Source organism: Podarcis erhardii, assembly GCF_964252035.2.
Source record: "Podarcis erhardii genome assembly, chromosome: 5".
In the NCBI taxonomy this organism is placed as follows: domain Eukaryota; kingdom Metazoa; phylum Chordata; class Lepidosauria; order Squamata; family Lacertidae; genus Podarcis; species Podarcis erhardii.
In genome coordinates, this window is record NC_138509.1 from 43,084,347 (window position 1) to 43,097,967 (window position 13,621).

At 40.3% G+C, this 13,621-nt stretch overlaps 1 protein-coding gene and 1 long non-coding RNA gene across 11 annotated transcripts in view; one reads left to right on the forward strand and one right to left on the reverse strand.

Annotated features, from left to right (window-relative positions):
- The window catches only part of PTPRE (protein tyrosine phosphatase receptor type E), a 149,780-nt gene that overhangs the window by 10,630 nt on the left and 125,529 nt on the right, over positions 1-13,621 (reverse strand). For 8 of the 10 annotated variants that reach the window (XM_081863229.1, XM_081863226.1, XM_081863232.1 and 5 more), the window contains 7 exons: positions 10,491-10,581; positions 8,752-8,828; positions 8,587-8,623; positions 7,297-7,394; positions 5,493-5,612; positions 4,681-4,844; positions 1,783-1,918 (listed from right to left, as the gene is read on the reverse strand). In XM_081863229.1, the coding sequence (XP_081719355.1) occupies positions 1,783-1,918; positions 4,681-4,844; positions 5,493-5,612; positions 7,297-7,394; positions 8,587-8,623; positions 8,752-8,828; positions 10,491-10,581 (723 nt within the window). The remainder of the gene's footprint in view (positions 1-1,782; positions 1,919-4,680; positions 4,845-5,492; positions 5,613-7,296; positions 7,395-8,586; positions 8,624-8,751; positions 8,829-10,490; positions 10,582-13,621) is intronic. The other 2 variants (XM_081863230.1, XM_081863228.1) reach the window with 1 other exon arrangement.
- On the forward strand, positions 9,118-13,575 carry LOC309342635. The gene is made up of 2 exons (XR_014156941.1): positions 9,118-9,926; positions 12,758-13,575. It is a non-coding gene; the product is annotated as an uncharacterized lncRNA (long non-coding RNA).

Consider the following 13,621-nt stretch of genomic DNA (forward strand, 5'->3'; position numbering starts at 1 on the left):
AAAACTTACACATACGTTATGACTGAATAAGCCAATAAAATACAGTTTACTGTTAAGGAACAAGTCTAGGCTTATCCCTCTCTCATCCACCGGAGTGACCACAAGGAGATTGGAAGTTTTCACTTCCATTTTCAATTAACCCAAGTTCAGCATTACATCAAAATCCTAAAATGTGGCTAATATATAGTTTATTGAAACAATCCAGATTCAAAAACCAAGGCTTGGAGATTAATCACAGTTCGTTTGAATTTCGATTAATCATCCTAAGGCAGTTCAACAAAAGTTGAAGTGAAACCTTACTATCCCCTTTTTCTGGCCACACAAAAGGCTAGAAAAAGCATGAGCTTGACCTAAGTTTATTCCCATAATGATAAAACGTATCTTATCCATATGTAATAATTCATCCTTATGGCATTTAGGAATTTTGGTGACAAACCGCAAACGGTAAAGCAAAGGAAGAATCTTGGTTGCAGCTAGTGATTTGTCTGGAGAGGTAAAACAACATTAAACTACAGAGAAGCTTCATCCTTCAGAATAAATTAACAGCTCACACTCCATAAAAGCATTCTAGAATCACAAAGAGCCATCACAAAGGATGAATCACACCTTTTTTTAAAAAAGAAAAGAAAACAGAGACTAAATATAGCGAAAAATAAGACTGTCCTAAGGTGCAAGAATTGGAGCTTTTCAGGGCAAGAGAATTAATACAGATGTTTTGTATCTCTGGAACTTAGAAAGTTCTCTTGTACTATGTCAGACTAGCTCAGTATTGTTTACATCAGGGGTAGTCAACATGGTGCCCTCCAGATGTCCCTGAACTACAGTACCCATCAGCCTTAGCCAGCATGGCAAATGACCAGGGCTGCAGTCCCAACAACATCCGGAGGGCATTGGCTATCCCTGGTCTACACTGACTAGTAACACCCCACTACCCGTGTATCATATAGGCCAGGGAGGGAAACCTCCTGCTGTGGGCTGAATTTAAGCCCACAAGGCTGTTCCTCAAACCGTGCTCAACCTGCCTCATAGTCAATGTCAAACATGGTCAGGTGAGGGCAGGTAAATACGTGGCTGCATGACTGACTGCCGCGTGGTGAACTCAGTCATGCAGCCTGTCCCTGCAGAAAGCAGGGCTGGACTTACCGCCCAGCAGATGGGCTGCCTGATTAACTCTAATGGATTGGGCCATGCACTGAGCTCTTTGTGGGAAACTTCATTGTGCGGCTGATCCCTGGATGGCAAGTTCACCCCTGCTGGATTGGCTGTGTGACTGAGTTCTCGGTGGATAATTTCCACTATCTGCCTTAATTTCCACTATCCCTGGCCCTACAATTTGCTGCTCTAATTGGCTGTTGCTTTGGCACACTTTTTTAAAAATAGGTCTTGTCTGCTTTGGAATAATGATGTCATCACATGGATGACATAGGTGCTGGTCTATGACCATAGTAAAGATTTGGATTGGATTGGATGTCATCACATAGCCAACCGTGATTAGCCAAGTGACAATGTCACTGAGGACAAGCAAAGCTGATTTAGTATTAAAGGAACAGTAGATTAAGGCTGCAAAGAAGTACTGCTTTTTTGGTAAGGGAGCACAGGTGCATTCCCAGGGTGCAAACACTTTCCTGCTCCCACCCACAAGTGACAAAAGGTGGAATGTTTTTCATGGGTGAGGGCAGAAAATGTTGGCCAACACCTCCCTCCAATTGGCGGAGTCATTCTGTCATCTTTTAAGCTGAAAAGATTGATAAATTTGACATAAGGTGTATTTTATTTACTTACATCGGTCTGAACCATTTGTTGGCGCTGACTGCGGATTCTTGCCACAAACTCAAAAACGTCAACTTTTTGCTCGACATGCATCATGTCAATCATAGCATCGATTACTATGAATGTGCCTGTACGACCCACACCAGCACTTAAGAAGAAAGGAAACGCAACAGGAATTAGGAGGAAAATGATGAAACATATTGCAGTAACTTTTTTGGACTTGGCAATCCTTCTTCTGAAGTCTTACTCCCAATATTTCTGATTTTCTTTGTCCTCCTTACTTATATTGCAAGCACTATGACAGGTCAGAGCAGACTCTCTCCACTACGTTTAGTGGCAGTATCAACACCTCCTGCATTTAGTTTATTGTGAGACAGGACCCCCTATTTAGGCAATGCTTCCGTCTTAACAACACAGGAGTAGGGATCGCCAAGCAATCCCACCCTCCGTGTTTATGTAAAAAACATGTGTGGGTCCTTTGCAAATATGGCTGCATGCTCAAAGGCTTTCTCGAAACCTGGAATAATAATAATAATAATAATAATAATAATAATAATAATAATAATAATAATTTATTATTTATACCCCGCCCATCTGGCTGGGCGGCTTCCAAAAAATATTAAAATACTGTAATACATCAAACATTAAAAGCTTCCCTAAACAAGGCTGCCTTCAGATGTCTTCTAAAAGTCTGGTAGTTGTTGTTCTCTTTGACATCTGGTGGGAGGGTATTCCACAGGGAGGGCGCCACTACCGAGAAGGCCCTCTGCCTGGTTCCCTGTAACTTGGCTTCTCACAGTGAGGGAACCGCCAGAAGGCCCTCAGTGGTGGACCTCAGTATCCGGGTAGAACGATGGGGGTGGAGAGGCTCCTTCAGATATACTGGGCCGAGGCCGTTTAGGGCTTTAAAGGTCAGCACCAACACTTTGAATTGTGCTCGGAAACGTACTGGGAATCCTGCCCAGTTGTGAGACAGTCTTTTTGCAAAGGTCCCAAGGCAACAGGGTTTCATTCTTTGTCCAGGGCTACTTCGCATTGACTCACAGCAAGAAGTCTGAATGAACATAAATAAATCTAAGTTGGGATAGAAACCCAAAGTAACTCAGATTCAAGTATCCATTGGACCATACCCATAAGTAATATTGAATCTACTTCCTGCTGCTTATGGCCAAATTACATAATGTGGGGTTCACTGTGCCTTTAATTGCAAGTGTGCTGCGATCACACATATTGTAGTACAATTTACAGTGACAAAACGGCTGCGTAGGCAGGGGCTGAAACCTCCCTGCTGCTTTCTGCTCTTCCACCTAGAGCCATCCTCCAGCTGCTGTTCTTCTAGCAGCTGGACTCACTTCGGTATCTGTGTGGAAAATTATCCCGTGGGATGGGCTAAGGAGGGGAAATCAGGAGGCAAGACAAGGGCTCCCTCCTCCACCCACTCTTTTCACTTTAAGACACACTTTGCACATCCTCAAGTTAACTACTTTAGGATCTTGAACTTGAGACTCACCTTTTATTTTTAACTAGCAACTATGCTGGCCTTATAAAGAGCTAAATACAGTCTTACCTTGGATCCCGAATGCCTTGTGAGTCGAATGTTTTGGCTCCCAAACGCCGCAAACCCGGAAGTGAGTGTTCCGGTTTGTGAACAGTCTTTGGAACCCGAACATCTGACGCGGCTTCCGATTGGCTGCAGGCACTTCCTGCAGCCAATCGGAAGCCGTGCCTTGGTTTCCAAACGTTTTGGAAGTCAAACAGACTTCCAGAACAATTCCGTTCGACTTCTGAGGTAAGACTGTATACTGAATTGAATTCTAAAATACCATTTTGACACCAATATGAACATTAGATATAAAAATGTACAGTATTGATTTACTGTGAAATGCTAAAATACCGTCCTAGTGTTTAATAGCACAACCACTAGAGGGAGCATGGTTGCTTCTGATTAATGATAACTCAAATGATTTTCAGCCTTCCTTTCAGAGGAAAAGGGCCTGGCATCCTGTGCTAGGCATAAATGTTCCTCTGGTATCCTATTATTTTATTTCGGTCTGTTGTTCTTGTGATGTCATATTCCAGCTTTCTAAATCATAACTTATTTCCTTAGACCCTTTCCCATTTATTATATATACACACAAAAAAGTTTATCAGCGATACCACTTCTTCTAAGCATTCTGGTACAAGTTGTACAAAGAGCATTTTTACATTTTGATTGGGCGTTGATTACTTTCAAGTGTGGTTTAGGAATGCATGAATCACCCATGCTTCCTCCTCCATCAGACTCATATTGCCTTCTTCTACCTCCTTCATGGTACTGGTAGCTACATATAAGGCTACACAGACTGCTAAGAATACAACTACATTACTACGAAGAGCTTGTTCCTTTTCCTGTTCCATCTCTATCCTTTTTCACTTCTGTGCCATATCTAAGCTTGCAGCAGAGACTGTATTGTTTTCTTAACCTAGAAAACTGCTGGTGCTTTATGAATATATTTATGCTGATAGTAAAGTTTTGTACGATGGGCTATTTTTAAAATTGTAAAAAAGATTCCTGAAGGGAGATTTGCACAGGCTTATCTTGGCATAAGTCACAACAAATGGTCCAACAAATGGAAAAGGGGACAAATTAATCCCTGCTGATAAAGAACTATGGAGAAACCTTTGCTTTTTTTCACAGGTGATACAATACGGATAATAATCATCATCAAGAAGAAGCCAGTTTCCTGACACTAGTTTTGATGTTGGCTTGTTCTCCACTTTCTCAGAGACCCTAGTAGGAAAAGCCCACATTAAGGAGGCACTTGTTGCTTATGCATGCAAAAATTGATTTTGCCCACTTCCTGTTAGGCCACCCCAAGGTAATTTTTCATGGGTATGTGTGTGTATCTGCATATTTATACATACACATACCTGCAGTGAACCACAATTGGTCCAGCATGTGCAGGATTCAAAGATTTTACTTTCTTTAGGAATTTGAGCATTCCAATAGGTGTGAAAGGCACTCCAAAATCAGGCCAGCTGGTGAAATGAAGCTGTGTCACAAGCCTGGGAGCTTTGCAGCCATCAGAAACCTGCTAGAGAGCCAGAAACAAAATATGAGTATGACCATTTATTTCTTTGGCTAAAATCAGCAAACAATCCAGTTAGCGTGACCGATCCCTCCCTCTTCAGACATCAGCAGTAGCAGCCAAGTCTAAGAATTCATTTAAAATGTTCAGTATATAAAGAGAATTACAGATTTACTCAGCTGCCAGCAAAAAGCATAGAAACTGCAAATTAAAGCATGTGCCTTAATGGCCTCACATAAGCACATTCCATGACCTTGCATGTTGTGCTCACTTAGAACTTAGTCTTCATGCACCCACATTTCCCCTTCTTTCAGCAAGAATTCTTGTAGGAACACCTTAACCTGTAAGCACCCCTGGCCTGAGACTGGCAAGTGGATGGGGAACAATTTACCCCAATTAGAACTAGAGATACTTCCCTCCCAAAATAAGCTTCAGAGAACAGAGAGCTACTGGAGCCTTCGGTGTTTAATGGCAACATGAAAACAAAAACTACGTGCAGAATGCCAAATGAAATCTCACTTCGGGCACAGTTTAATAAAATATAAGTTTTCACTCAACAAAAACTGACAATTCCAGGTACGTATTTTAGAGGTTAAAAATAGATCAGGAACGTTTTCCAATGATGAGAAATATTAAATGGGGTCTATAACTTACTGACTGAATACAAAACTTCCGAATTGTATAATCCACAAGAACTATACAGTCCTCCACAGAAACTCGGATGTTTCCATAAGTCCAGCATCCCTGATCAGGCCAGTACTGGAAACACTTGTCCTGTGCAAATGTAAAGAACACACACAGTCACTTCAAGCTGCAATATATGCCCCTCAAATAATTGAGCTACTATAAAGCTGTACAATTATTTTGAGTCTATTTAAAGTATGCTTTTTAAAATTCTAAAACTGAAACTGACACCACTTAACTTTATTAACAGTGACTTATGAAATACCACAGGACCAAAAATTCATTAAGGTATGGCTTCATCCCTCTCTGATTTCTAAAAGCCCGTTTCTCCAGGTTGCAGGATACAATAATTTCAATCCAGAGCCATTTGTAGCCAATGGTTACATGACATTCTTTTAAAAATCTATACTGCATACAATGAGAGAATTGTTGAGAACTCTGTCAACCTTTCTCTATGAATGCCAGGAGAGGTCATCCTTGAGCAATAAAAGTTGCATGCTTCTCAGTGACCGAGATATATTTATTTTGTTAGCATCTGTATTGGAATTGCCTTTAGATGTTTTTCTTGTCTTACTGCTTGTGTTTGCCACCTTGGGCTCTTTGGGAGGAAGAGTGGGATATAAATTTAAATATTATTACTATTATTATTTTCTGCTTTCCAAACACACCTTATTCACTTTTAATTAGCTACCTAAAAAGCGTAACAGGAAATGAATATGTACACGAATACGCTCCAGCCATCACCTTCTACCCTGTTGCAGACGTGCTGGGAAATTTCATATTGTATTTTATGAAATCAGTTTTATTCTAGAAACTAGTAACTGGGCTGGAAGGTAAGCTGGAGCCTGAAAGTCCATCTAGCATTCCAGGAAAGCTAACGATATTTGGCAGTGGATTAGGGAAGAGAAAAATGCAGTCAAACAATTCTCAGCCATTCTTCCCGCCCCCCACAACACATGGCTACTAGTCATAATAACTATGCTGTGCCCCCAACATTGGAGGCAGTAATGTTTCTGAATATCAGTTGCTGTAAAGTCCTGCTTGAAGATTTCCTACATGGCATCTGACTGGCCACTGTGGGAACAGGATGCTGGACTAGATGGGCCACTGGCCTGATCCAGCAGGCTCTTCTTAACTTCTTACACGAATTACTATCTTAAACGACGTTTTCATAACCCTATGCAAGTGTATATTCTCAGGTGGAAAACACATGCAGAATAAATAATACATATTTTCCTACCAGTGAAAACTATGTACCGTTGGTGCTCGGGTTGCCAATGTGATCTGTGCGGGGTGCACGTTTGCAACCCGCAGTGACGCATCTGCGCATGCGAGTTGCAAAGCGTGAATTAGCACTTCTGCACATGCATGACCACCGAAACCCAGAAGTAACCTGTTCCGGTACTTCCGGGTTTCGGCAGTCTGCAACCCGAAAAAACACAACCTGAAGCGTCTGTAACCCGAGGTATGACTGTATCTCTAAAGGTAATTCACAACTGCCATAAACCAGGGCTAAAGCCCGAACATTCACATTTGACTGAAAACATGATTCAGAAATGACACACAGACACCATTAAGTTTCTCAGTTAGTCACCAATTATTTGCTCAGAAGTAAAGAAAGTTTAGTTAAGCCAGCATGCTGCTGCGATTGTGTCAGAAACCCCAGACTTATTAAAGAACTCAGAACAGGAAGTGGTAACATTAGTAAGAGTCTTGTGAGTTATGGGAAAACTCCAAACAGTATGAGGGGAAATATTTAAAAAATGTGTCCTACCTCTTTTCTCTCTTTGACGTTTGTTAACATGACAATAGTTGCAGACTTTTGTTCCCATATCATCCTCCAGAAATCATTTACAGTGTCTTGTTTAGGGCCTACACATACAACACAGCTATTTAATCAAAAACTATGATGAACACAAATAATACTACTGTTAAAAAGGAAAAGGGGGGGAAATATTTCATTTATTTAAAAATATCTCTATCGATAATAACGTTCAAAGCAGTTCACAAGATTTAAAACCAACCAAATAATTCCACAATAAATACTAAAGCAGTAGCAATGCTGCCCAGAAGCAAAATTGTCAAACAAAAGCCCAGGGAAATAAAATGGTCTTCATCTAGCACCTAAATAATGCTAGCATATGTGTCATGCAAACAAATGTAGACAGGCTATCCAAAGAGGCAGAAAAGGTCCTGTCTAACCTCAGAAGATAGGGCACTCAGTGCAGGGCCTCCAAATATGATGTAATGGGTAACTTCATAGAGGACAAGGCTGCACTTTCATTAGATGGAAATGGTCTGATAACAAACCCATGTGCTTCCCATATTTACTGTATGTTTAAAGCAGAGCTATGCATCTTAATGCAGTTTATTAAAAAATAGCATTTCTCACAAAATAGAGATATCTGATTCTAGTTCATAAGAGGAATGATGTCATTGTGACCATGCTATCTTTCCTTGTGCAAAATCTCCCTTTCCTTTCATTTTGGCTTGGGGTGTTTCTAGATGGCAACTTCTCACACAACTGGAGCACCAGCAGGATATGGGACGGGACGGGACAAGGCAGGGACTTTGTAGAAGACGTATTTCCTCATGTGGAGGGTTGGCACGGTGGTGGTTGATTTCTCACTACTGCTGCCTGGCTGCTCACACCTTTTCCTGATGTGATATATAGGGCTCGGCCTTAGGCCTGGCTGCCTGTTGATGTAATTTGGAGAAATGGATGAAATTGCACTAAGTGCTGAGTCCATGTCTTGAGCAGCCCATCCTTCACGTCTGGGTTCTGTTCAGAGTTAGCACGCCAGCTGCAATGGGTGGCTTAGAAACAGTCCAAGGCTAAATGCCTGGAGCAGGACTACTCATCTACCCTCCCTTTTCTCTAAGGAATATGTGAACATGCAGAGGTGGGTATAAAGCCAAAGCTGTATTCCAAAAGCTCTTTAAAATCTGACTGCCTAAGCATAAGGGTAAATTCTGAAGAACACATTTGCTGCAATTGCTTTGTACATGCAGGTGTTTAAAGCAAAACGTTTAAAAAGAGAAATGGATGAAATAATGGAGATACCTTGAGCTGCTATAAATTTATTCTTTTCCTTGTAGCCCTGGAGGGGAAAAATGTACAGAGTTGTCTTTTAAACTTATGCTCTTACAATATGAAGTTCAAAACTGTCAATGTGCTGCTTGCTTTAAAAAATTAAAAAGAAATTTAAAAAGAAATATATTCACTTACATCTATATATGAAGCATTGATGTAGTCTGAACACTGAAGTCCACCTATTTGCGTTAAAACTACCCTGGAATGGTCATCTGTAAAGAACATACACAGTTAGAAGCTCCCTTGGAAAATATAGATACAGTGCTGACAACCTTCTGAAACACATTGTTTTCTTCTCAGCAACAAAACAAACTCTAAAAACATCATTCTGCCTGATGAATACCTTAAGCCAATGGCAACATCATTTGATTTATTAAATTTGTATACCACCCTTCATCCGAATATCCCAGGACAGTTCACAACACAAAAATGCAAAATGAGAATACATAATAAATGCATGATAAAACAAAAACCATTAGAGAGACCATGAAACAAAATCAAATTTACTGATGAATTCTACTTCAGCAGTTTCACTCCACAGTCCACTTTTAAAGTTCCTTTTTCAAAAAATATTAACATTAAGTTTTCATCTAAGACTAAAATATCATTTCACTGTTTCTGAATGCAGCCATTTCTATTGTCAAATATTTGTCCATTTATAATTTTCATGTAGAGACTGACCTGTTTGTCTTACGCAGACAGAAGAAGGGCAGGTTAGAAGTGATACTTGTCAGGGATCAGCATATGAACAGCCTTAATATGGCTGATGCTATTACTGTTGCCTCCAGCAGCAACCAGCTAAAACCATGCCAATGTATCATCAGTGATGTACGGCCATCCTAAACAATTATATTTCTCTCTCACAGGCCTGGGGTGACAGGCCTTCCCTTGTTTACATTCAGCCCCTCATGTAAAAAGGTGACCCAGCCTAACAGAGAGACAGAAGCCCTGGGACAAGGCACTGCTACAAACCCTGAAACCAGCTCTGTCCCCAAATGCACTCAGGCAAAACTGTTACAGGACCTAATGGCATCAGATAAACACCAAGAGGAATTCATTCATGTGCAGTCACCCTATTCTCTTGACTGTAATTTATTTTAAATTGATTTTAATATTGTACTTTTAAATTGCTGCAGGTCATGAGGCCTTATGTTGAAGGGCAAGAAAGAAATCAAAACAGCGATTGTCATCCTGGTATCACCTACCAACAAGGACAAAGCTGAAGTATAACTCAGGAAGTTTGAGTCTATTTACTTAGACCGTAGTTAAACCATAATGGTTACCTCCCCAGATATATCTCTTTAGCAAAGGTTAGAAAAACCATGTTACCAGTGTTGTGAATTGTCAATGTGATTATCTTAAATATGCAGAGCCAATAGGGAGGTGTTCGGGCATGTGACGTTGCCAAGCAAGTGACAATGCTTTGAGGTGTGCCCTGGCTTCCACCAAGTTTGGTGAGAGGTGGGAGTGGTGATGGCGGAAGTGGAGGGGGGAGGAGGAGGCAATTCCTGTTTTGCCTCAGGTAGTAAAATGGGACAGGTCACCCCTATAAATACGTTTAAGCTTAACACACAACAGTCACTGTACATCTTGGTCATTTGGACGAAATGTTTACTATTTTTCTCTTTATCCATGCACATTTGTATCTGCCAACTGAGAATAGTACCAATGCATGCATCTGTTGAAGGAGACTCTAGTCGATAAAAGCTAGGGCTAAAGCTTGTAGCCTTTAGATGCCACAATACTGTTGTTTCTTTCTGCAACAGATTAACATGGGTACTTGCATGGAAAACACTATTACTTTAATAAGAATTTGGTCCTTCCTAATGTAAACCTTATTATTTATAATAAATCAACAAATCATTAATACTTACAAGGTAGTATGTTGGGATATCTGTTCTTTTCTCTGTTTTCCTCTTTATTTGCCATCTCAAGTGTTCCTTGCATATATCCAGGAGATAATGACTACAGAAAAAATATGTAGTGTTGGTTCAAAACAGCATACTATAGTGAGTAGTTACATAGAGGAGATGGTTTAAGTAAAACAGTTGCATCCCATGGAGCTCAATAATGCCCGCATGAAAAGGTTAACAAAATTCTTTGAATCCATCAACCCCAGGAATAAGTTCCAGTTTCAAAGAAAGATGAGTGTTTGTTGTTTGCACTGGCAACTTGAAATAACAATCTCAAAATGACTCATGTAGTGACCATGCTATTAAGAACTGAAGCATAAACATTGAAAATGAACAGGATTATCAAGTATGGATGAAGGACTCAAAATCCCAGTCATGTGAATCCAAAATAAGAAGTTCAAAATATGCAAGGACAATCAAAGTGTGTGTGTGATGTGATTAGCTTAACGTCCTATGTTTTTAGAAATCTATTTCAATCCACATATAAATACTCATTAGAAACTATAATGACTATAAACGTTTAAAGATTTTAAAGAAGATATGTCTGCATAGAAATCAAGGTTCCAAATCCACTCCAGGGCCTTGTGCCTGTAATTTGTGGAAGAAAACTTGCACTCACTTACAATTTAAGTGACACATGTAGTTTGCGCCTTAGACATGCCCATCAAATACATAACATACCATTTGACCATCAACGCCAGAAGGCAGCGTTGATATTCACTAGGTTCATGTCCCAATCAATTAGGGGAGAAATGCACCTGGAGGCATGCCTCTATGAACAGATTTCCAGCTGCACTGGAAAGTGTGCACACCTGTACCACAATATGTCCTTGGAGCCAAATCATTCAATCCCAGTAGGAACACACACTCTCTCAAGCCAGTAGTAACATGCAACACCTTGTTATACATTACTCTGTCTGGACCAGGACTTCCGTGTTTTAAAATAGGGTTTCATGTAGTTTGCATTACTACGTTTAAAATAGGTACATTGGTACATTCTTCCATTTTGGAGGCAGGGTAAATTACCATTAGAAAGTAATAAACATAATTAGTGAAGGAGGAGAAGTTTTTTTTACTATGAAATCACCTAATATATTTAGGAGATCCACACTGTGCCAAGGCATCAGGATGTATTTAATTATTATTATTATTTATGATTTATTTATAGACATGCAAAGATAAAACATTTAATGGACAGAGATGCAGTATTACTTTTAAAAAGGCACATTTTAAGCATATAATCATAATAAAAACTGCTGACATGCAATCCTGACAATTATAGACTCCCCCTATATTATAGCACTGCTGCATAACAGAGACCGTTTAATTGGCATTTGCTTTTTCACTTAGATGAACTCAAATCTAAACTAATGCTATTCCTTCATTGCCATGGCTGCATCTATGAGAGCTGATGTAAGGAGTAAGTTCAGCTTCATAGAACTGTTCATACGAGGTCAGAGAGCAAACCCAACATGATATGTTCCTTTCTGCTAGTGAGCGAGCAGCCAGGAAAAAGAAACCCCTTCTGTATGCAACCACAATGTAGCAGGAAGCGAAAGAGCAAACCTGCTTTACTGAACGAGGTGAGGATTGTATTTACAAGAAACCTTCAGCACCATTAAAAGCAGATATTGAGGGACTACTGCTAATAGGGAGCCAGAACTTGGGGGAACAACAACAACATACACTCCTCTAGGCGTTGCACTCAGATTAACAACATGCCTCTGCTTCCTCAAAATTGTCATATATTTTTTAATCGGTAGGAAGGTCAAGATATCACAGGTCACTTTCCTAGGTATCTGAAGCTTCAGTTCTCTCAACATCCCATTCACCAAGCGGCGAATAACAGCACAATAATGCACAGTTGCTACCACAATTTAGGCCTCAGCAAGATTCATGGATTTTTGGCACCTACCCATATGCCTGCACACTATTCTGAGATTTGGGATAGCTTGGTGATTATTTATCTCTTTTCTCCGTAATAACCAGTTGCTAATGATGATCCAATCCCCATTTCTTGCAACAAGGCACTGTGGAGTGGGAAACGCCAAAGCTTTTAAGGCTAAGGTCAGAATGTCTGATAGGAGGCAGAATTTCGGAAAGTTGTGGCACATGGGACAGAATGTCGCTCAGATATGTAAGTATTGGGAGAAACTCCCTAGGTTTGGAGAATATGAACACCACTAAGAAATGACATTGCTTTTTTGCCTTCTTCCGTATTTCTACAGGAGAGAATCGCCAAGGCCCTTAATTGTTTATGCTGTAGCACAGTGGCTCTGTGTGTGCTGGAAATGTTGTACAGGAACTTGGCACATGAGAACCTGGAGGGGTGGCTGAATGACCAGTCGGGATGGGCAGACTGGAAGCAAAGCTGCCCTGAACCTGAACCAGCCAGGTGGAGTAGAACTATGATGGTGTTTGCTCAATAGAGGCACCCTGCAGAATTCTTCCCATCCCCCAATATAGCTGGCAAGGAGCCTTATAAACTATCAGTGTGAACTGAAGACCTACTTATTCACCCAGCCTTTTGGTTGAATGCTGCACTTTGCAAACAGGTGTTTTAACTACCTATGTGTTCTTTCCTGCTTTGTTGTTTATTGACAGCTGGACTGCATAACTTTATTGTGTTTTTTTATTGGCACTGTATTCCTCTTCAGGATTATTTTGCATGAGATAAGTTGATAAAAGGAAACATTGTTAAGCACACAGGAGCTGAGAATGAAGAGCCATTTTGAGTTCAGGCACAGCACGGATTGTAAATAGAATACAAAGCCAGCCCCCCGCATGGCTTCACTGGAAAACCTGGTCATGCCTCAGCAAGATTTTTAATGTTTCTAAATGGCATGACATCAAAAAGGAAAGATGGTAAGGTTTACATAGTACAGGCCCATACCTTAGCCTGAAACAAATGTCAACTGATGCATACATGTAAATATTAAACATGCAGACCTACACCTTTTCTTCTTTTAGAGGAAGAGTAGCTGGGGGAACCCAAGCAGATTAGCAGGGTATAAAAAATAAAATAAAATAAGAGTATTACACACAATTTGTTGCCTGTATTTGCTGTGTCTTTGAAGAAAACACAACATTAA